Source organism: Sparassis crispa (genome assembly GCF_003851025.1).
Source record: "Sparassis crispa DNA, contig_000016F, whole genome shotgun sequence".
Classification (NCBI taxonomy): Eukaryota; Fungi; Basidiomycota; class Agaricomycetes; order Polyporales; family Sparassidaceae; genus Sparassis; species Sparassis crispa.
Genome location: NW_020939763.1, coordinates 336,005 through 359,411, shown reverse-complemented (window position 1 = coordinate 359,411; position 23,407 = coordinate 336,005). Strand labels below are relative to the sequence as shown.

Genomic DNA, 23,407 nt, shown 5'->3' with positions numbered 1-23,407 from the left:
CTACTAATAACCCAAGTACGACAGCACAGAGTACACAATGAACGCAAAGATGAGCACCATCGCCGCAGTAACATGAGCACCAAAGTCGCTCCAGAAGCTGTTAAGCTCAAACACCGCTTTTAACGGCGGATCCAGCGAGACAGTGACGTGGTGCACCACGCCCGGGGTCGCGTCGTCTGCGATGATGGTAAGCGTCTGTCTGGACTCATCGTAATGGTAACTGTCCTGCGGGTGCAGCCCCGCGATGACCACCTTCCGGCTATGCGCCAGTATCGACGGCATGAAGATCTCCGTCTCCTTGCTTGTCAATGCCGGATAGTCCGTGAGAGGCGGCCTCCTCACGCTCGCATGCCCTCCGGAATTCGCGGTATCTTGCTTTCCAGATGTCTGAGGATTGGCCCATTCAAACGTAAACTGCCCAGTATTGATCTCGTAATCAAACCGTAGTGGGACCCCGGCGGTCTTGGCTGGGTATGGACGCACCACCGAGCGCAAGATGCGCGCACCATTGTCCAGGGTAGGCGACACTTGTGCAAGGTCCAACCAAGCACCGCTCAGCGCGCGACGGCGACTGAACCAAGAGAAGTTTTCGCCGTTCCAATCGTCGCCCGTATGATCACTGTTGTCTGGGTTGTAGTTCCACAGCCTACAGGTGAAACATCAATACACAAGTACGCCTACAAATTTGAAACGGCGTGCATACGTGAAACCAACTAGCGAGCGCTCCAGCGCGGTGATCATGGCATCCATCATGCGTGACTGCCAGAACCAGTTATCAGTCTGAAATGCTTCGCCCTTGCTGATTGTTACGGAGGATGAGTGCTTACATCTATGAAAGCAAGAGAGACACTCACTTCATGTCCATGGGAAGCCCACATTCACCGATAACAACTGGCGTCTCTCCGAGAGACTTATATCCTTCCTCCACAATGTTCTGAATCTGCAGAGAGAAGTTGTCTCGGGCGCCTTGCTGGCCCCAGTACAATGCTCTAAGGATGAACATACCCTGTGGCACAAGTACCTTAGTCAATATAAGTGCGAGGGTAAGAAGCGGCCGTACCCTCGAAAGGCCCTGCACGTTCACCGAGAAGTCGCCAAAGGCCTTGGAAAAAAGTGCGTTTAGATCGTACCTAGCAGGTAGGGCTGAGGAACATCAACACTCGACATATAATACAACGTACCAATGAGGCGCGTAAACCATGTTTGATGGCCGCCGTTCTACAGTCCAGGAGGAGGGACAAAACTGCACGCAGTATCAGCGAGGAGAACAATAGCAATGATATGACGAAGGCGGACCTCGTTGGGTATAGGTTCCAAAAAGACCATCTTCTCTGCGTTCGATACACTCCGCACGCGATCCGTCCACCGATTGATAAGGGGATAATAGAAGTCGGTGTACCATTCGACCTTGAAGAGTGGGCAACTCAACACGTCAGCATCTAACGGATGAATCCAGTGTACGGATCTACTACCTTCTGCCCAGTCATCGGGTGTTTCTTGAAATAGCTCTCCCGCAGCACGACGCTTGTATTCTTGCTTTTGTCCCAGCCCCACACTCCGTGCATCTCCCACAAGCACCGACCTTCGGTCGGTCCGTCGTCTCTCCACGCTTTCTGCCTGGAAGTGTTAATCACCTTCTGGGAGGTGAGACGGGTGGGGAATGGCCAAGAACGCGTCCAGTGTCCAACCTCTGTAGGGTATCCTGCACCCAGCATGAAAGACTGGATAGCCGTCGCTAAGTCCGTTGACGGTTAACGTATGCAGTCACATTTCGTAGTTTCTCCACTTACGGACGTGGCCGAGATGCAAGTCAGTATTATAATCGAATTCATGCATAGATTGAAGTTCTATATAGCCTCTATGGGGTTCGTTCATAATCTGGGGAGCGGTCAGTTCGATTCATCAGGGAAGAGTTCATACTGTTACCTCGAAGCCGAGGACGCCCTCTAGATTGCCAACCGTCTTAACGACTATCGCCCACATATCCAAAAATGTTGACTGAAGGAAAGTCTGAATCGACACTTCCTCGCCTTGAGGGTGTTTGACCTTGAGCTTCGGCGCGAATGTATCGCCCGCCCAGAAACAAGTCCTAGACGAGAATGCTGCTCAGCAAGGGAACGACAGGGACTTGGCTAGTACTCACGCCATCGTGGCCGCGGCAAGCTTTTGGTATCCACAAGGCCACAAGCCTCTTTCTTCTTCAACATGTCCTCCACCCTTGACTCCCTTCAGCCACGCTGCTCCAGGCTCTTCTAATCCATGAAGGTCAAAACCGACAGCTTCAAGTGTCCACGCTGGAGCACCAGATCCACCAGAATAGCGTGACCACACGTCTTGGTGCATCGCAACGAATGCGGTAATTCCAAACTGCGGCAGAAGCGAAAGCAAGCTTCGAAGATATTCCAGGTATTCTAGATCATAAACGCCAGGTCCGGCGTGTTCTATGGCTTCCCATGTTACCAGAAACCGGACTGAAGTACGATGAGTAATATAACTGGAGAAATATGTTGAGCCTACGTACTGAGTGTCAAGCCCCATCTGCGCAACCGAGCGAAATGCTCGGGCGCCTCCTCTAGAGGAAATGGACGGTCGACGAATGTGACTTCAGCGTGGTTTGCTAGGAAAGAGTCGTGATCATGGTTCGCTGGGCTTCGACCTTACATCAGAACTCTGTTTCAATTTCCGAACGCCTACCACCGCAAATGATGAGAATAGAGCCATCAAGTAAATTGACGCGTCTATCACCACCACAAGCTTCGCCTTCGCGTCGCGCATTTCACTGAGAAGTGTAGGTGGAATGGCCACCTACGTTTTGCAGCTGCCTGACACATTCACGCCTCGGAGGTTGCACACTCTCCCGTGTGCGTCCACAAAGTGTCGTCCATGCAGTGACAGCTTTCCCCCGGTTCCTCTACGTGACCAGTCGTGAGCAAATGAACGGCTGACTGCTGGAAGACCAGCTGCCGGCGAAGGGTGAGGGATTTGCTGTAGATGAAGTTCGATTATGTCCGATTCTACTAAAAACGTGTGTGGTACTCACTGTGTCGACTGTCGCAGTCGAAAGGGAAGACGAGATACTTGCACCTTTCTCCTGCTCCTGTGCTTGTTCGGGTCCTACCAGAATGAATGATGCCTCAGAAGCACTACGAGAAATCATCTGGTTGTTACAGCGATGGTCCCGCGCAATCACGAGAAACTGGTTAGTGAGCTGCCAGTGGTCGTTTTGTTCCTGGGTATAAGTATGCCTGGTATTTGCAAATGTCGCAACCAGACTTCAGAGATAACTTCGCTGAAGACTGAGGGAGCTTGGCAGGAGCGCTATATCTGTTTCTAAGAGCTTGTAATTGCCGCTTGAAGTCGGTGTTTAGGTTAGGTTTCTTTGCCCACTTCGGGCGCTTACAGAAATTTCACCTTTGTTCCCCTCCTGCATCAGTTCAAACTACCATCCCACAGATCTTCAACTTCATTACTCATGTCTGCCCCAACCTACGACGAGATTCGCGACGTTGCACGCAAGGCAGTAGACATATTCGGACAACGCCAACTCAGATGCTGTCTTTTCGGCAGTACTGCTTGTGCTTTGTACGGAACTAGCAGATGTCCCAACGTAAGTTGCGGACGCGTTTTGTTCAATGGACCTTTCTCATAACCAATTTTTCCCTCAGGATGTTGATCTTGTCGTGTTAGACCCTGAGTCTGATCCGGAGGATCTCAAACAGATGCTGGTCGACGGAGACGTCAACTTCTATCTCGTTCCATCGAAGGATACGAATGCGACCTACCAAGTCCTCTGGTACATCCTTCCCTACTCTCCTGACGGGCAGCGGCGCATGTGCAAAGTCGACATCCTTATTCCTGGTGGGGATCTGGGCATTCCATTCGTCCCTGCCGAGTTTCTCGAGACACGCCACAATTTCCCTGTTATGCCTATTCTTCCGCTGCTCTTATTGAAACTGCAAGGCTGGGTCGACCACCGTTCTGCTGAGAGGTGGTCGGTGCAAGAGAAGCAACATGCTGACGTGGAGGACATTGAAGATCTAATTATCATTGCTTGCGATCAACGTGTCCATACCTCGATCTGTACCTGGCTTCCTCAGGAGTTTTTTGAAGCTGCTGAGGATCGTGTCGAGGACTATGCTGGCCAATTTCCACTGTCGTCTTTGTATTGGTACACTCTTGGGTTCGACGTAGAGTGATAGATTCTGGATGATACAGTAAGTGTGTCCATTTCAATTTAGCCACTGTCAAGGCTCACGGCTTCTTTCAGGATGTTCAACGAGATGTGGCATCCTAGGACGCAACTTGGTCTTCTACCGTCTGCACGGGCTTACTGCTTTCCTTGCACTCTCGATATTTTATTGGTCTTGCTCCTGCGTGTTTTCCGTTGACAGTCTTCGTCTCACACATGTTCTACCTGCACTATTTCTGTTTCTCTTTAGGATACAACATTTACCCAAGCTTGCATCTGAGGTCGAGTTGTAGTGTTATGTAATTTGTTGCCTCTGCGACAGCATTCAGACAAAGATAACCCCAGTCATGTATGTCCTTCCGTGACCCAGAGATGATCGGCGATATACAGCATCGAGGGTACAAATACAGATGCGACAGTCACTACGCGTATCCCAGCGTCGGGGGTCGTACAGAAAACACTGACCACAACATCCGAGGCGTCAGCACCTCCGTCTCAAGGCGTCCACATGTCCAAGGAACTCGGGTTGGGATCGTGCTCTGCCCTGTGATAGCGACGACAGGGATCGTTATGCCTTCTCCAGCCTCTTCTCGTCGTATCCATGGTCCTCGTGAACCTCGATCTGCTCAATTTGCGCGATCTCAGTGACCTCCAGGACGACGTCCTCGCCATCGAACAGCGCCGCCGTCTCCTCAAGTGTCCGGTTCTTCGTCTCCACGACGGTGAAGTAGAGGAAGACGACCTCGAACGCGATCCAGCAGCAGTACACGAGCTACGCAAACGTGTCAGATACGAGCTCCATATTCTCAAGCACGGGAGGAGGGACTCACATAGTACTTCCATGCAAGTTTCTCGAGCGCGATCGGGTTGACGTACTGGTTGAAGATGAGCGCGAGCGAGATGACGATGTTGAAGACGTTGAAGCCCTTCGCGCGCAGCGAGTATGGCAGGATCTCAACCGAGTACGTGACGATGAGAGGCGAGAAGGCAAGGCTACAACAGCAATGTCAGGGTACACCACCGAGATTTACGAGACAACGTACTCGTAGGCGAACGAATACAGGAAGATGAATGCGATATATGCGTGCCCAAACGCAGCCGTCTTGTGCATGGCGTACTGCGCAGAGCATACGGTCTGCATGATGAAGAAGACCAAACATCCGCCCGCCGAGGCCAAAAAAAGAAAGCGGCGGCCCAGCCTGTCCACGAAGAACGATATACCGACGGCCAGAACGAGATTCCATACTGCGAGAATACTACGAGATGCCAATCATTAGCGAGAAATAACAAAAAATGTATAAAAAAGGTATACCCAGTTATTAGTAACTGGATCACTTGGCTTGTAATGCCGATAGTGTCGAAAACCTTGTTCAGGTAGTATGATACGAGACCATTCCCAGACCACTGCGAGAACCAAGCAATCGCAATGATGATGATGATCCGCTTTCTATTACCACGTGTGGCAACCAGGGATTTCCACCCTATGTTTTTGGATGCTAAAACGCGCGAATTCAATCTGACACGCTGAATAAAAATGCGAAAGAAACGCACCTTGACGGTCAATATTAATAGCAGCCTTGATCTCCTGATACTCGTACTGCACTAGCGGATCTTGTTCGTCGCCATCGGCGTGATAGTATGCGAGAGTGCGAAGTCCCTCAGAGTCCTTGCCTTTCGAGATAAGCCAACGAGGGCTCTCCGGGGCGAAGAAGATCAATATGACTTGCAGGACCGACGGCAGGCCTTGCATGAGGGACGGGATCCGCCATGACCAAGTAGTGCGGATACCTGACGTTCCGAACGTCGTCCAGGAAGCACTGAGCAAGGCCAGAAGCTAAGTGTTGACGCTGGAATACTGTGAACTGGTACTTACATAACGTTTCCGGAGTGCCACAGGGAGTTATAGACGGAAGTAAGCGGTGCCCGATATGGTGGATACGAAATCTCGGTGACTAGCATCGGCGAGGCATTTGCTACGCGTTGATTAGCCCAGAGTTTGGAAAAGTCAACGTTCAGTGGCTCTCACCTGCAAATGTCAAACCAAATCCGACGCAGAATCTGCCCAGCGTCATCAGCTAGAAAAACACTAGGGAATCCATCATCGCATGGCCTACCTTGCCCCGATGAACATGCCGAGGTTATAGGCTGAAGATTGGACTGCTACCCCGACCAGCATGATAACTGCACCGATCCAGATGGTTGGCCGACGGCCCAGTCCGTCCGAGAGGTACGGAGCGAAAGGATAGCCTGCAAGTGAGCCGATATTCTACCGCGGAAGGTAACGGATAATTATGTGAGTCTCCAGCGGAGCGCGTACCTGAATTGCGTTCAGAAGACCCAGTCCGCCGCCCGAAGGGTGATTGAAGTACGTCTCCCACTGCCCCAATGACTGGAAGCTGTTCATCAAGCTGCCGTCGAAACCATTTGTGCAGGACGTAAGGAGGCTTTCGACGATTGCTACATCAGCATGGACTCGCCCTCAGAGTTGAGAAGAATACTTACAAGAGAAAGATCCAGGCATGGAGGGCGATGAGACTACATGCAAATGTGGTCAGGATACTATGCTTTTGGGAGAAGAAGTCGAACGACTACCGTCGATTGTTGTACCACTTCCTGTTCGGATCGACGAGATGAGCATAGCCTGCATTCTGAGCAACTGCAGCAGTGCCTCCAACAGCCATTGCGAACAAACGGGGGACCGCTCTGACGCAAGACTGCTTCGACAAGCACACCGAGGTGCACGAAATATTTATACCTCGAGCACCGAGACAAACTTTAACAATATCTCGAGGCTTCATTGGATGCAACTGAACGATAGCGTCCGTCTACCCAGGTGACCATTCGTCTGCACACTTTGCACTTCCGCGTGATTGGTTCGCAGTGATTACCCCGCATATACCCCGAATTACCCACTTCAATTGACTTGCAACGGGCATATTGTAGAAAGCTTGGCTGTCAGATCTCGCCAGCACATCATTTCGTCGAGGCATCGTGTCCATTCTTCGTATCACGCACCTTTTTGGTCTTGCCATCTGCCTGTTGCTGACTTCAACGGGTCCATTTCGTGAGTGAGGCATAGAAACGACTGTGGAGTAATGGTATGGCAATGTGCATTTGGAAGCATATTTTTGAGATATGCACGCAAATGGATAGTGCAATAATTCTTGGATTCGGCTGCGTAGGTTCGACGGCTTTAGACGGACCGCATGGGTTGAACGGAACAACGGCGGGGTCTGTACGGTGACCAATAACGTCGTCCAATAGGTTTGGCTGCGGTCATGGCCGTCAAGTGCTGGCCCGCACTCCGAGTCTTGGCAGAGTTCTTTCAGCATGGGATCCTGCGACAGCAACTTCTCAGATCGGAAACAACGCTCACCTGAGCATTGTACGCACGCTGCATACGTTCATGTCCTTTCATGTCAAGCGAAGATCGGACTGGCCTTCTAACGAGCGGATTAAAGACATATTAACAGAGACAATTTCTGGAGACTCGGACTCTGACTGTCGGGAGAGCATCTCTTCCACTTTTCCCAGGATCCACAGCTTGTATTTGTGATTGAATTAACCGGAGCGTTTGGTATATAGGTTTGTCCCAGATATACAAAAACAGGGGAGCAGATAACATGTTGTGAAGTCGCGATTACCGTGACTATTAGCCGCGCTGAACGCATTGCGCGTCAGTCACACTTCTTGTGATTTGTGACAGACCCAAGTTGGATTTCTTGCTCTCAGATTACCGGCCGATATCGATTACCACGGACGTCCAAGAGCTTGATTCTCAAAGAGGAACGTCCTAACGTTAGCAGGGCGTCTGGGGGGCACATCATGAGCAGTGAGTGGTGAGCTCTGGTCCCATACTTGTTGAATGGAGAGATCAACTATAAAATACATGACATACAGCGACAGGGAGCGTGCGGAGGAAATGAACGTACTCAGCAACGATAACAGTGCCACGGTCACCAACATCAATCCCGATCGCTCTGATCCCTTCCCAAAAATTGATCCCTGAGCTCCTGTATGCCTTCAAGCCACAGGTGCTGCAACAGTTCAGAGGCAGAAGGCCGGTCCAGCACCAGGCACTTCTCAATGAATGAAATAGCAAGGTCCAACACTGTGTCCATTTCGTTGGTTACAATCTAGACCTGGTGCTGTAATAAGCACTCTCTGATACTGGTGGAATGTAGCGAGCTCAGTGGAATATGGAGCAGTGTACCTTGATCAAGTGTCATACAGGGTGGTCAATGGTGGGGGAACGAGGTACGCACCATCCTCATTGATCACCTTCCCAGCTCCCGCGCGCATATATTCAGGGACCCGGCCGAGACTGAATCTCAAGATGTTTAGCAAGTACATCCTCGACTTCTGGCCACTGTAGATCAATTGGAACTGCGAATAGCTTCCTCCGTGTCAAGATTTCACAAATCTGTGTCACCGGGATTTGATGTGAGTATGGATGGCCATCGCGCCAGGTGTATGTGAGGATTTGATACATCAAATACACAAGTCAGAACCGGACAGTGATACATCCAGTTCTACTAATGACCATTGGGTAGAAAAGATTGATGAGTATTCAGGATCGAAAGCTGTCAGGTGGATTATGGGTGCACATGGAAACGGCAAAAAGTCACATCCACCGGGAGATGCGTACTAGTAGGAACACGTACTCAGAGCGGCCGCAGCACAGAATAGTACGTACTTATGGCACGGGCTAGTGCTCTAAGCACGCACGCGTCGCGTCGACTAAGTGTGCCATGCGCGGTTCCCGCCTAGAAGTAAATATAATATTCCCCGACATGTCGGGGCCAAAGCAGTCATTGGTCCACGATTATCCCTCATATCGGGAAACTCAGGCCTTTGCGGGTGGATAAAGAGTGGTATAACTTGAATTCCGTGCCTCTGCACTGCATTATGCCTGTAGTGCGCCTTGCAGCGCCCCCGGAGAGCCGAACACTGGCATATGCATATGGCGGGACTGAGCAATAGTAGCAGCGTCCTGACGCCACCTGCGTCGCAAGGCAGTTCTTCTGTCATTATGGGGAACTCCTTTGCGACTGTCCGCGAAAGTCACAGGTCATGTGATCTGTGACTTAGGCTCCTCTTTCTCGAAAGCCTCCCTCTTGCCCACTCGTCTCTCCAGCAGATGAGCACAATTGGTTACAGCTGCGAACCATAGGCGACATCAACGCACCTTTTGTTTCGATAATCTCGGAGTTGTGGCCTTGTTGATATAATACAGGTCCTGAAAGGTATGCGTCCCGAAACAAAATGTTGCATCAAGACCATACACTGACATCTTCCTACTAACAGACCTCATTGTAATCATCATTAGTATCCATATCATTAAATGTTGGACATAAAAGTTAAGGAAGAACCGGTGCCTGCAGATTCACCCGGTGCGCATGTGACCTTGAAGCAAGACGTGGAGCAAGAAAATGAAGCAAGATTCTCGGACTTCAATCATGAAGAGGCTCTGAAACTATCCACACCTCCATCTAATCCACTCTTCATGGAATGCATCAAGCCGGAAGATGTTCCAAAAGCTGTACTGCGAGAGCCTAATAGCGGGACTTCTACCCCTCACAACCGTTTGGGAGGAAAGACAATCATACCTCAGGCAGCTTCTTTGGACGTAGAGAGAGGTCATGGTGATGAGAGAGATAGTGATGAGGATTTGGAACCCTCGGCTGAGAATCAATCGCAGGGAGTACGTTGTTAATTCTCCGCCTCCTCCTCCTAACGAAATGGTCAACATAGCAGGATGCATTCAAGCTACCAGGCAATATCAGAAAAGATGTCCATGGTGCGCCTCCGGTTGCTCAGGAAGAGATAGTAGCACCTTTTCCAGGACAGCTTGGAGGCAAGACTGTCAGGAGCTCAGCATCGGCACCCCCGGAAATGCCTGACGATGAAGAACCCGAACATTTCCCATTGAAAGGAAGCTCAGAAACAGGGGTCATCGAAACTCAAGGTGGGACATTCGTTCCATACAGCGAATTTGGGGGAAAGACGGTGCTCTCTCGGGCCGTCCCAACGGACGTCGAAGCGCAGGAAGAGGACAGCGAAGAAGATGAAGATGATGAGGACGAAGATGATGAAGTTGAAGAGGAAGAGGAAGAGGGGCCTCCCGTCGAAAACCCATCGCAGGACATTCGAGTGCGTGGCTGCCGTAACTCACCTCTTCCATCCATTTGACTGTCCACTAGGAAGACTTCCGCGATATCTTAGCAGGAGATCTCGCATTCAAAGGCACCTTTGCATTCAACCGCACGTACCCAGATGCTCCCAATCCAATCCTGAATCTTGATCATCTCGGAACTGTTGGTCTGCCCCTGAGCGTACGCGAAGCGGAGGCGATCAAGTCGCAAGCTGAACAAGCTCCGTTTGGAAAGGGCGAGCGCACTGTCATCGACAAAACTGTCCGAGACACCTGGGAGATGGATGCTAAGCAGGTAAGATGACGCCGCCACGCGCTGTTGCGAAGATGCGCTGAGAATGCCCAGGTCCGGTTCGACAGCCCTGCATGGAACCTCTTTTTGGATAGGGTCGTTCAAGAAGTGTGTGCGGAGCTGGGTGTCAACATTGCTGCTAGCAAACCGCGATGCGAGCTTTACAAACTGCTCCTGTATGAGACCGATTCTCAGTGCGTCCTTTCTGTCATCGTCTCCTCCCAGCGTATTGATCTTCACATTTTAGTTTCTTGCCTCATGTCGAGTGTGTAGCATGCACTATTATATGTGCGAGATACTGACTTCACTACAGTACAGAGAAAGCCAACGGCATGTTTGCGACGATCGTTATCGTGCTCCCTTCTAAGTTCACCGGTGGTGACGCGCACGTCTCTCATGGAAGCCTTTCTGCGGTGTACAACACCAGTGTGAAGAGCCTGATGCAGACGACAGTGCTCGCCTGGTACACGGACGTGATGCACGAGATTAAGCCTATCACTAGCGGGTACCGGCTCGCGCTATCGTTCAACCTCATACATACCACAACGGGGTTGCGCCCTGCACTGTCTACTCAAATGTCTGTTGTCGAGCCGCTCCGGCACGTCCTCCTGTCATGGAAGCAGGATAGAGGCCAGAAGGCGCCGGCGAAGCTGCTGTACCTTTTGACCCACAAATACTCACAGGCGAATCTCCGAGGTAGCGCGCTGAAGGGCGCGGATGCTCACAAAGTTTCGCTCCTCAATAACCTTGCTCAACAGCTGGGGTTCCACGTTGGCCTCGCGAGCGTTGTGTGCCACGTCACAGGCTATGCAGAAGATTACGGGCGCGGCAGCTATGGGCGCCGCCGAAGCTGGTTTGGGGGCTACGATGATGATGACGAGGATGACGAGGACGACGTGGACGACGTGGGAATGGCAGAAGTGGAGGACACAGCTCTCAGCATCGACCACTTCGTCAACCTGGACGGAGCACCCATCAGGGACGAGCTTGACTGTGACGACGGCGCAGAAACCATCCCCGCCAATCTAGCCGATATACTCCAGGCTGGTGACTATGATGACCAAGAGTACGAGGGTTATCTAGGCAACGTGAGCTCTCATCGTTATATCCCCTATACTCAGTCTGACAATCAGTGTTCCAGGGTGCTGGTTCACTCGAGCGTTGTAAGTTTCCCGTTTCTCAATTTCGGCCGAGTGCTCTCTGACGCGGTTTTCAGGGTACCGCCGTACCGTCCTCGTAATCTGGCCGCACTGGGCCAATAACGACATTCTCTACGATGGTGACCTCACTGACGCATGCGACATCCTCCACGGGACAGATTCACGCAAGCCCACACGCGAAGAGACTGAGTTAACCGACTACGTACTTCGCAATGCAACTATGGACAAGGGAGCCGTCACGGAGAGTGTCTGCCATGCTGCAGTTGTCTGGAGAGACGTGTCTATCTGGGTTCGTGCCGTAAAAGCATGTGACGCTGAAAGCAGTATCTCGGCTCTGGGGGACGAAAACGTTTTTCACGCGGTTTTGACGTTCGGCTTGGATGAAATCAAGTCCATGTGAGTAACCTTGCCCGGCATGGGGCCCCATCCTAATATCCAGTTATAGCTTGGGGAGTGCTTTAGAGAGGGACCCGAGTAACATTGCGAGGTTCGGCTTTTTGGAAAGGTTCGAGAAGTGGGTGGCTCAGCAGCATTCCGCTGAGTTTGTTGCACACATCAAGAGCTGGATCACGGAGCAATACACTAAAGCTGCCCAGTCACTCAAGAAGCCTGAAAAGTATGAAAAGAGGCTTCTTCTATCTTTGGCGGATAAGTTCGGTGGTACTGCATATCTGGAAAACAAGCGAGTATTCATTTCTGCTAATTGATTATATTCCTTGATTATTGAACTACTTCTAGCATCACGCCCCAGATCAAGGGGGTAGCCGATCTTCAATTCATTCGCGAGTTTGCTGTGTTCCTGCATAAGGAGGGCCAAGCCATAGAAACGGATGTACGCAGTCGCATTGTCAAGGACCTCCTATCCACAGCTATATCCAAGCTCAATCTCTATCCTCCGAAGACAGCATCGACCCCGTCGTACTCCTGGGGACAACCCGTCGACCCTTCGAATTCCAAAACACATTTAGAACTCGCTCGGGTCTATGTTATCTCATGCCTCGCCACGCAGAACGATGATCTGGCGGAGGTAGTCTTTAACAAGCTCACAGATACATCTGGCGTGACACCCCAAGTTGCTCAGCAGCGCGTCAAAGAGATCTGGCTTCCGCTCTTGACAGGTCTGAGTGCCTACGTGAAGTCTCGCTCTCCCAGCCGTCCTATACCTGGACTAGAGAAACTGAGCAAAGTAGCAATAGGAGTTTACTTGGATTCCGCCCGCGCGAACCCAAGAATCGTGGCCCGTGCAGATATATCTTCAGTCATTCAGGCTCTCATTCTCTGCGGTCAACCTCAGCTCGTTGTATCCTTGTAAGTCTTAGTGAATTTGCCTATGAACATTGTCTAATGCACAGGATATAACAGCGTTGTCCCGAAGATGGAGGCGTTGCCCCTGGAAGCCTCTGCGCTCCGTGATTTCTTCGAAGAGCTTCACGCCAAAAGAGAGCAATTTTCCTTCACGGACCAGCAACGTCAAGAGCTTCAGGCTGTCATCGTCAAGTTGGTGAAGCGCTACGCCTTAAAGGTCGACTTACCAGTTCAAGCCCCTGCCCCAAATTACAATTGGGTAACGTTAAACTACGCAACCGGAGTTGCAGATGTCTCACAAGTAATCGCTGCTCTCGAATGTTGCATTGCCATCGGCGTACCAGAAGCCTCCAGCACCATTCTCGACCGCCTCCTAAGCCCGACTGTGCTGAAAAGCAACTACGTCACCAGCAATCTGGTACCACTCGTACCGGCTCTGCGCAAGCTGGCTGCCAAATACAAAACCTCCCTGAGCACCGTTCCTTTCTCTTCTGCGTTCCGCGGAATCATGCTCGCATATACCGAAAAGGTCCTTGGCCCGCGACCAGCAGACGCCTCGGCGAAACTCAAGGAGTTGCAGAAGTGGACTTGCAATTGTGGAGAGTGCGCTCCGGTTCGCGCCTTCTTAACGTCGCAGCCAGAGAAAAGCCAGACATGGCAGCGCATCGGTGCGCCGAGGCGCAAGCACGTGGAGAACTTCCTGCAGAGATATGCATGGTCGATCGCCACCTGGGATACCGTCCGGACGTCGCCGCAAGGCTTAACGGTGTGTTTCCGTTTCTCGTCGCGACGTCGTCTGGTCGAACAGGCCGGTTTACTCATGATCTGCTTTGCAGGTCTCCAAGAAGGATGTAATCTACGAGCCCGTCCGTTGGATTTCAGACCAGAAGAAAGGCCTGACCCTGCTGAAGGATATCAGCAACGACATGACGCAGCTCAGAGCGATCCTCACAGAGGACTACGATAAGATCATCGACCTCCTGAAGGCGAAATCTGGCGCTGCTACAGCACAGTCCAGCAGCAGTAGCATACCCAAACCCGCTCTCCCAGCTGCCTCGTTACTGGCTCAGAATGCACAAAGAACCTTGCCGGTGATGCCGGTGACATATATGGCCGCACTGCCGCCGGCGATCCCGACTGCGTCTCAAACACTAGTACCGGGGATGTCAGGTCAACCAGTGCGCTTCCAGGCGGTCTACACGAGCAACGCTCCCCCGCCAGGTACTATTGCTGCACCACCGGCTGCTGCACCCTCGATATCGACAGCGGTCCCTGCGAGGGCCGACGGAGAGCCGCCAAGGAAGAGAAAGAAAACTAACTATGACCCGAAGGATGTCATCGATCTCACATAGACAATACCCATCCGCAATGTGTGTTTATGTTATTCGTCACCTATCTTGGAGTTGTACGAGAGTAATCTTGTGTTTCTTGGTTTGGCGCTGATATCTTACGACCTTGGGTTCATTGTGATCCTGTGGCTTGCTTTGGCTGTAGCAGATACTGAGCGGGAGTGTACATATGTTATGGTATAAGTTTTTTTTTAATACGCCGCAGCCCAATGAGCAATTACGACGCTGTTTCCGGCTGTTATTACAGTTGCCGTCTCAACGTCAACGTCCGCCCGCGGTCGGGTACCGCCTCGAGGTGGCACCTCTCCACTCGCGGCCTTCAAAAGCGCTACGCGCATGCAGCATGGGGGTTTGTCAAACGTATCACATCGCCTTCACGCAGCATGCGCGCATACCGCGTGGCGGAAGATTCGACCAGCCAGACAAAGCGCAGAATGGAAGGACACGAGTGTGGATAAAGGTAGGGACGTTTGGGACGGCGGAGAATAGTTGATGATCGTGCGTTGTTTCTGTTACGAATGTGGGCGTGGACGTAGACGTGAGTGTTGTCGCAGCGCCAAGCTGGATCGTCGGGTGCTCGAGCCGAAGTGCAGATGGCGAGGAGGATCATTATTGCTGGATCTTCGGTGAGTAGTTGAGGAATCATCTACGTCTGTGTCCGCTTTTGATTTCCAGAGCTCTGTGTAGACGCCCGAAGCATTCCTGCGTCATTCAGAGCAATATGGTTCAGATCTCGTGCAACTAAGGAGAGGTAAAGGAAGCTGACATTACTGTGATGAAACGTACTCACTGAAGGTACGCAGATCTATCAGTTTACCCAATCTGATTTTCTTCGCGTGAAGGCTGGCGTGAATCTGTCCGGCGGGCGATGTCGCGTCGGTGATGTCTCCGCTGTAGAGTGTCATTATTATTGGTCCAGGTAGGCTAGATTACAAGGATGATGCGACGAACATTAGAGAGCATGGAGTAACCGAGAAGTAGAAATTCCTAACATTCAAGCGAACTAGAACATTAATCATCGAAGTAAATATGAGAGAGATGATGGATCTCACGTTCCCCAAATAACCCTCATACCGATGCTCCCCGCAGTCAATAGACAGGAGCATGACAGCCAAATCAGCAGGGAAAATTTGTGCACTATTGTCAACCTCAAATGGGTGCTTCGTCCAGGTTGACCAAGTGGTCGATGCAATCGTACCGGCTTGGGCTCCGGCCCAGCCGACCCGCGATTGTCTGTGCAACCTCTGGCGTGACACAACGCTCACCGGGCTAAGGAGAAAGGCCAGATTGTTGAGGTGCGAAGGTGTCTCTGCCCTTCAGCGCGCCACCTCGGAGATCCGCGTAGGGAGTATTTGTGCGTCAGAATAATACATCATCCAGGGATTTCTCACCCGAAGCGTGCTCCCATGACAGCAGGATCGATGACAGACATGTGAGCAGACAGCGCCGGACGAAGCAACATTGTAGCACGGAGGAGGCTGAGACGCGGCACTTGTTCGTGATCACTCCGATAACCTTACTCCGTACGTCACCTCCATGTACCAGGCGAGTACCGTCGTCCGCATTAGACTCTTTGCACTGGTGTCGTATACTGCAGACTGCCATGAGAGACGTGGGCGTCACCACCAGTGAACTTAGGGCAGCACGACAACGATCATCGGATGCCGGAATCCCATTGACTTCCTCAGCGCTGGGAATAAAATCAGCACCTCGCACAAATGGTGGTCAGTGCTACACATTCGACATGAGGCAGGAAGCTGCAATGCACATATACTGATAAGCTAGCGTCGGTAATAACAGAATAGACGCACCGAGAATCGGTCTCGAAGGGGAGCAGTTTGTAGAGCTCCCAACGCAGTTTGCTTGCAGAAATTTTGAGTTGTGCACACATTTTGGGGGTAAGAAGACTACAGTGGCCTTAAACCGGACCTGTGCATGCCCAGTGTACTGCGAGAAGGGAAGTTGGCGTCACCGTACCTGTTCGGCATCCATTTTGATGTGTCACGCACGGTCTTGTCGATAACAGTGCGCTCACCCTCCCCTACCGGTGTTTGTTCAGCATGAGGCATAATCGCACCTCTGCTTCACGCCTAATCAAAGGCAGGCCAATAGTGCCGAGATGATCTAGAATGAGGATGGGACTGGGAGCGTCTTGGTAGGCACGTTGAAAGCGAAGGTACCTTTGAGTCACCCGCTAAAATGTTTTGTGGAAGGTGGACAATTAAGCAGCTACACGGGACGAGCGGCGATAGCCACACAGTCGAACCTTATCTTTCCCGTCCTCCTGTGCTCATAAGCATCGACGTCCAGGGGAACCGCCTGACAGGTAACCGTCTTCTCCCCAAGTCTGTTATACCCGACAGAGCACACGAAGGACTTGTCCGATTGCCAGGGAACTATCAGGGTTCCTCATTACGTCAAGCATTTCCTGGGACACTGATTTAAATGTGCCACGCGTTCCTTAATTTTTGTGTCCAGCATGGAAAACTATGAGGGCTGAATACCCATCATGTACATGAGATAGGCTAATAAAACGCCAGTCGACGGTCCTAAGAGCGCCACATACCTCTCAGTGTCTGCATTAATTTCTCAAGCAAGGTGAGAGTCACAAACAAAACGAGCATAGCCTATAGACTGAGGCTCTAGAAGATATTACCCTCCGAGTCTGCGGTGCTAGGAAGACGAGGTCGTGTCACGATCATGTGACCCGTGACTGTCGCGGTTAATGACGCGGCTCGATTCGGAACCTATGTATCGTCGTCCTCAAAATACAGCCGAAAGACTGAGTTGTTCCCTCCCTATCGACTTGAATTTCGACAGCTTTACCCGTGTCTTCGCAGCCCTGAGAGCCAGACTCGTCGAACGACGTGGTATGTGAAGAGGATTTCTTCGATGAGGAACCCGTGACGCTTAAAGTTGAGGACGGTTATGGCTATGCACCTGTCAACATTGGCGATGTTCTCGGGCCCAACGGTCGATTCCAAATTCTCCGCAAGTTGGGCTGGGGGGGTTACGCCACAGTATGGATGGTCAAAGATCGCGAGTATGTCGATACTCCGCTTTGCCTGTGCTGTCAATCCTACATGTGTTCTGATGCGCAGTTGTGGTATTTGACAGGAAGGGTCGCGTACTAGCGTTGAAGATTCTCACCGACTACGCAACTCGTTTCGTGTATGGACAAGTGAAAATCCCTGGACATCCCATTCTCGATGAGCCTCGTATTTTACGGCATCTCCCAGCCCACTTCTTCGCCCGGTGCAGAACATTGTATCCAGTTAATTGGCGAATTCATTATCACTCGCCACTCAGTCAGATATCAGTGTCTCTTGACCGAAGTGGCTGGTCTTAGCCTGGAGGAGATTCAAGACATGGTGGTCGCCGAGAAAGGATTCGCGGGCAAGCTGGCCAAGCTCTTCGTTTGGCAACTCTGCTTGGCTCTTCAGTATTTACATGACGAATGTCGCGTTGTCCACACTGGTGAGCACGGACATTGTCTCTTATCGCAGAGTCTCTCATCCGCGTTATTCTACAAATGTAGATATCAAACCAAACAACATTCTCCTGTCGTTTGAGCAGTCGCTCAGGGACGAACTCATCAACATTCATCTGGAGTCTCGCCCTCCAAAGAAGTACCCGGTCCGCCGTATCGACGGTGTCGATGTGGAGACTATTGTGTCCCAACCGCTACCTGTCCCAGGATATTTGACGCTTCATGTCCCGCAGTATACTTTTCAACTTTCGGACTTTGGGTCTGGTGCGTACGCCGCCACATCGTTTTCGGTTTCCATCGCTCACTCGTTCGCATTTTCCGTCATACAGCTCAGTTCTTGCATCAGAAACGAACAAATCGCATGCAACCACTGCAGCTGCGAGCGCCTGAGATCATCTTGGGACTGCCTTGGGATGCCAAGGTCGATATCTGGTCATTCGGATGCGTGGTATGTTTGAACTCCCTCAGGGTGTATAGGACGCTCATCCCAAATTCATGGCAAACAGACTTTTGAAACCCTGGTAAGCAGGAAGCTCTTCTCCATCCCAGTTGATCTACAGTGGCCAGACGACGAATACATGCTTGCCAAATACCTCGAGATCCACAATCTCGACCGGGTTCCTCAACACATGTGCGAGGGAGCTCAGAACGTTGCAAATAACGATGGTAGGTACCTCGCCCCAATTCTGTACCCCACCGCATTGTTCACAGTTCCGTACGTTGCGATTGACACAGGCACGTTGCGCCACATTCCATCGAACATATTGCGTCCTGCTAGTGTTAGAGAGCGCCTATTGCAGCACCAGGTGTTCATCGTGACGGACGAAGGGGACACCGAGCTGGATCTCGCTATCTCATTCATTGAGAGGTGCTTGGTGCTGGACAAGAATGATCGTGCGTCTGCTTCTGAGCTGTTGAAGCACCCGTGGTTGGAGGGCGTGCCGGAGATCAGGGATAAATTGGTGGGAAGATGTTGACAGAGACGAAGTTGATATTGGCGCTCCTTTGGTGCGTGCTGAGTCGTTTCCTCGTTGTGCCTCTTGCTTTCCTCCGCAAGTTCATCTCGCTATCTCGCTCTATATCGCGTGTGTTCTCGTTAGTTTCTTTATTGTTCGCGTGCGCGTCTCGCATAGATACGACCTCCTAGCTGCCGATGTCTTTATCTCCTGAGCCGCTGCAGGGAGTCTTGTACCTATGAAGTTATACAACAGTACTGTTAGGTTTCATGGTTCGGTACTGATATGTTAGGACAAAAAGATTACAGTATAGGCCCGTAGTGATGCTGTGGCTTGCCTTGGCTGTGGTAGATGGCGACCTTAAGCAGACACTCGTCCGGATATGATTCCTCTTGTATTCCATGACAGGTAAGTACACCTGTGGAGCAGAGACGCACTATGAGGAATATCGTACACGCATGCGTAATCAACGACAACGCAGCTCACCGACACTACTACAGTTGCTGCCTCAACACCCGCCCGCGATCGAGCACCGCATCGGCCTCAAGATAGCACCCCTTGAGCCACCGGCTCGTTGCATCCTCCCCATGGAGAGCTTCGTGGTCCTGGAACGCGGTACGCGCATGCAGCACGCGGCGGTTGTCAAACAGCACCGCGTCACCTTCACGTAGCGTGTACTCATATCGCGCGGCGGGAGATTCGAGCAGCTCGACGAAGCGCTGGAGTGCAGAGTAGAATGGCGCGGGCGTGGACGACGGTAGAGGTGCCTGGAACGGCGGGGAATAGTTGATGTACTGGATCGCGCGTACGTCAGGGTCCAAGTCTGCGCTGAACGTGGATGTTGATGCGGACATGGGTGTGGGGGTAGGGGCAAGCTGGATGGTTGGGTGCTCGAAGTGCAGGTGGTGCCCGTCGTTGATGTAGTGGAACGCGACGGGGGTGGACGCCAGAGTAACGAAGTCGGCGGGATTACATGCGCGGAGGGTTAACGCGGCGTGCAGCGCGTCGACGAAGACGGACGTGCCGCCCGAGACGCGGTTCCGCAGGCAGTGCAGGATCTGATAACGCGGAGGGTGCTGGAAATACCTAAAAAAATTACGCGTTTAGCAGCAGCCAGGGGGAAGGTGACAGTACTACGCACAATAAATCCATGTGAAGTCCGAGATCAATGTTAGTGTACGCGATGTTGCGACTGTTGCGCACATCCTTCACGTCCCAGGTCTCGCCATAGAACGTCGGACGAATTTCGCCAAAGCGCTCCGCCAGCTTGCGCAGCTCGCACGCCTCGTTGGACGACTCAGCGTTCGGAACACCCGTCACGAAGAGGAGGCCGTATCGTACGAGCTGTGTGATAGCCGTTGACAACCCTGAAGATGTCTGAATGCTTGCGTACGAAAGATACAGATCCGTCGCCGATCGCAGCTCTTTAACGTCCCATGGATGCGGGTCTACGTCCGCATGAAAGGTGTGCAACCTCTGCGGCGAGGAATACCGCTCGAGGAATTCACCAGCGTAGTATGACTCGTGTCCAGACCCCCATCGTATGTGTAGGCCGTCGTTTGCATGTTTCACCCCATTGGCAGTCGGGTGTACATCCAAAGGAATATCGGAAGTCCTGTGCAATTTCTGGCGCGTAGACGGATGCACGCACTGCGGACACTGACAGGAATCGCGCAGCCACCTGAAAGGAAGGATGCGTCCGTTGAAGCTGAGACTATCCGTCGAGACGGCGGTGGAAAATAGGCGTCTGGGGAATATTCTGCGCAACATTAAAGGGGTCAGCATGAAGCCCATCGTATCAGGATTGCGGGATTGATTTTACTCTGAGTTGTAATTGCTAGTTCTCGAACTTGGTCGTCTGCAAGCTCGCCGGTCTCCCGCTACGCAGGTCGTGCCACTTGCGTGCCACAATCACATTGCCAAGAACGGAGTGCCCGGGGACACAACCAGGCCCCCATTTGGCTTCAGGCTCACTGCTCCGAGTTCGACGTGTTCGACAAACCGGTTTAAAATATTCTGTATGTCTGCACGGCAATTTAAGAGTAATCATGATCTGGATGTATGCAGCTGGCCGCTGGAGAGGATAAGCATCATTATATCGCTGGGGCTGTTTGTTGTGGGTGTGTTTATGAGTGTTGACGTTTCCATGAAAAAGTGGGTTACGTTCGTCACGACATTGAATCATACAACTACTACATATCATCAGTCGCGCAGAGGACCAAAAAACGCAGCTCAAAACCGTGGGGAACACCGTAGTGCAACTGCCTCGCATGCCGAATTTGACTTGCGTTCCATACTCAAGCTTTCCTTGAAAAGAAACAGCAGCCTTCAGCAGGTTACACGGAAGGGCAGAATGTGACGGTATAGTCGGCCTGGAGCGTGGAGTCGCAGGTCCACAAGGCGGTACCGCTACTTTCGTCGTAAGCATAGCAGTATGAGTTCGGGCAGTTGCTCTCTGTGATGCGCACCAGTTCAGTCGCTCGCTCTGCAGGATGAGAAGTGAAAGGCGAAGCGTACTGAAGTAGGAGTAGTACTCTACGCCAGACGAAGGGCACGTCGCAGCCGTGTCGTGAATTCCGGTGCAGCAATTAGCAGAATTCCCTGGGAGGTGCACTCAGTGTTAGTACACGGTCAACAAATACGAGCATAGACCCGATTTACGAGAATCACTGCTCAGACCGGCCTCGCAGGCACTCTTGCATCCGATCGGGGATCCAGTAGAATCAAACGGGCCAATAAGCGCTGCAGGACCTGCACATTAGGGGAGAACATTGACCATATCGGATACTTGGTGCTGCCATGTCAGGAAAGCGGCGTACAATTTGGTCCTAGGTCCACCGGACAGTCTGCCACTGCGCAGCCCACGTTGTTAGTGATAGACATGGGCAAGTTGAACCCATCGACCAGCGACACTAATATGCGTCCAGATATAGTGAGTGGCCGTGTCAGAGAGAACTCGATAGGACGCTCACCGTCGTACCAATCTGCAGCGCCATTGGTGCCCAAGGTAAACTCAGCGAGAGAAGCGGGGGGAATACCCTACGTGTTCGCCAATGTATCAACCAATTCACTGCAACTAAAATTTATAAGCTTACAGTTCCTGTCGTAGCATCACAGACTAGACCTCCATTACAGCCGCCAGACGCGCACTGAGTAGCTGGGTTTGTATCATAAAAGTTGCAATCACGGCGAGCCTTGAAATTAGCTATCAAAAATTGTACAGAAAGATGGAATATCGGTGCTCACCCAGATACGGGCAGTCGACCAATTGTCAGGAACAGTGAAGGAGACTGCCGAGTTAGCTCCGGCTTCCCACCTTTGTGGTTCGCAAATGAGTGGATTCTTTCACCAATAAACCCGATGCGCGGTACCAACCCGGTAGTATAATTCGGCAGAGGAGATCCGGGACCAGTGAACATCTGCAAGTAATATGGCGGAAGATGAGATGACGGACCAACATCGTCAAACGATATACTCACCGCAGGCCTATGATTACATAGTCATCCAATAAGTGATACAGTGAGTCCGTTGAAATCACAAACCAGATAGTAAAAGGACAAGCATTCTGAACGGTCATCGTTCTGGTTGTTGTCAGTGATGCAGTCGAAGCTAGAGCAATGGCAACAGCTAAGTTCCTCATCTCCGTGACTAGCGGAAAATGTATGAGAATGTGGTGCTATGAAGATCTTGCGATCTCGACAGTCCTTTATAGAACACCTTTATAGCTTTCAATCCGGACGGTCACCTGGTTCTGCGCGACCGAGCGCATCTATGAGACCACAGTATATTCGACCCAAGGATGCAACCATTAACACCCAAGGTCAATGCAGCAGACGCCTGAAAAGAAAGCAAGGAGCATGACCAGGCGGACCGCGGATCTTCCATGTCGTGACGAAGGTAAATATCGGAGCCAAAACCACGCAGTGTAAAGGCGGTCAGGGTCGTGCCAGCTGAAGCGACAGCTTGAAAAACCTTTGCCAAGCAACAGGACCTTATTAGTCAAAGTGAATTGACGATACAATGAAGATGCCGTGAGAGGTATCGAAAGGCACAGAGTGCAGTAACATGTGGCGCTGCAGCGGTGGAGTGAGCTTTTTATCGAATACAGCGGTTGCCAAGTTCAGACAGACGATCATGACCGTGCTTCTGCATCCTAGATGAGCTTAGACATATATTCCCTATATTTTTGTGCAGACAAAAAGTTAGGTCACAGATGCGAGAGATAAGGCAGACAAGACTGACTATAGTTCTGAGAACAGAAACTGCTGCTCTGACCGCGTCCCTCGGCTATATTATTGGTATTGCCTTCGGTTCGGACCCAGGAGGGAGTTCACACTGTCGAGTTCGGAACTGCCAGTTATCAGCAACAGGAGGACTATATTGGAAACATGACCACAGGTTACAGCGGTGCAAGGCCTTCCAAGCGTGAACTACCATGTTCGCCTCTACTACCAGACAAATTGCAAGAACTGGAAGAATAACTACTTGCAATTTCTATCTCACCTGCATCGA

General features: G+C 51.5%; 6 protein-coding genes across 6 annotated transcripts; 3 read left to right on the top strand and 3 right to left on the bottom strand.

Annotated features, from left to right (window-relative positions):
• Window positions 1–3: 3 nt before the first annotated feature.
• On the bottom strand, window positions 4–3,157 carry SCP_1701390 (Uncharacterized glycosyl hydrolase; the record flags this gene model as incomplete). Its single annotated transcript, XM_027764926.1, has 13 exons — window positions 4–646; window positions 704–799; window positions 855–1,006; window positions 1,061–1,130; window positions 1,182–1,243; window positions 1,297–1,407; window positions 1,473–1,735; window positions 1,791–1,878; window positions 1,927–2,089; window positions 2,144–2,471; window positions 2,522–2,649; window positions 2,810–2,985; window positions 3,041–3,157. 13 exons carry the CDS (start codon window positions 3,155–3,157, stop codon window positions 4–6), a joined length of 2,397 nt encoding a protein of 798 aa, XP_027620727.1.
• A 315-nt stretch (window positions 3,158–3,472) lies between these two features.
• Window positions 3,473–4,196, top strand: SCP_1701380 (hypothetical protein; the record flags this gene model as incomplete). The annotated part of the gene is made up of 2 exons (XM_027764925.1): window positions 3,473–3,607; window positions 3,666–4,196. 2 exons carry the CDS (start codon window positions 3,473–3,475, stop codon window positions 4,194–4,196), a joined length of 666 nt encoding a protein of 221 aa, XP_027620726.1.
• Window positions 4,197–4,757: 561 nt separating this feature from the next.
• SCP_1701370 (Lactose permease) lies at window positions 4,758–6,870 on the bottom strand (the record flags this gene model as incomplete). The annotated part of the gene is made up of 11 exons (XM_027764924.1): window positions 4,758–4,961; window positions 5,020–5,182; window positions 5,233–5,445; window positions 5,502–5,685; window positions 5,741–6,006; window positions 6,063–6,162; window positions 6,216–6,247; window positions 6,304–6,455; window positions 6,507–6,633; window positions 6,692–6,724; window positions 6,782–6,870. 11 exons carry the CDS (start codon window positions 6,868–6,870, stop codon window positions 4,758–4,760), a joined length of 1,563 nt encoding a protein of 520 aa, XP_027620725.1.
• A 2,663-nt stretch (window positions 6,871–9,533) lies between these two features.
• On the top strand, window positions 9,534–14,452 carry SCP_1701360 (hypothetical protein; the record flags this gene model as incomplete). The annotated part of the gene is made up of 12 exons (XM_027764923.1): window positions 9,534–9,893; window positions 9,947–10,342; window positions 10,393–10,638; window positions 10,690–10,829; window positions 10,883–10,900; window positions 10,949–11,723; window positions 11,777–11,798; window positions 11,852–12,191; window positions 12,241–12,477; window positions 12,534–13,103; window positions 13,158–13,866; window positions 13,937–14,452. 12 exons carry the CDS (start codon window positions 9,534–9,536, stop codon window positions 14,450–14,452), a joined length of 4,329 nt encoding a protein of 1,442 aa, XP_027620724.1.
• A 3,206-nt stretch (window positions 14,453–17,658) lies between these two features.
• SCP_1701350 (hypothetical protein) lies at window positions 17,659–18,916 on the top strand (the record flags this gene model as incomplete). Its single annotated transcript, XM_027764922.1, has 5 exons — window positions 17,659–17,926; window positions 17,988–18,203; window positions 18,269–18,387; window positions 18,446–18,605; window positions 18,675–18,916. 5 exons carry the CDS (start codon window positions 17,659–17,661, stop codon window positions 18,914–18,916), a joined length of 1,005 nt encoding a protein of 334 aa, XP_027620723.1.
• Window positions 18,917–19,389: 473 nt separating this feature from the next.
• SCP_1701340 (predicted protein) lies at window positions 19,390–22,472 on the bottom strand (the record flags this gene model as incomplete). The annotated part of the gene is made up of 12 exons (XM_027764921.1): window positions 19,390–19,981; window positions 20,037–20,654; window positions 20,718–20,775; window positions 21,413–21,496; window positions 21,557–21,646; window positions 21,715–21,807; window positions 21,868–21,934; window positions 21,991–21,995; window positions 22,046–22,089; window positions 22,142–22,314; window positions 22,375–22,381; window positions 22,438–22,472. 12 exons carry the CDS (start codon window positions 22,470–22,472, stop codon window positions 19,390–19,392), a joined length of 1,866 nt encoding a protein of 621 aa, XP_027620722.1.
• Between the last annotated feature and the right edge of the window lie 935 nt (window positions 22,473–23,407).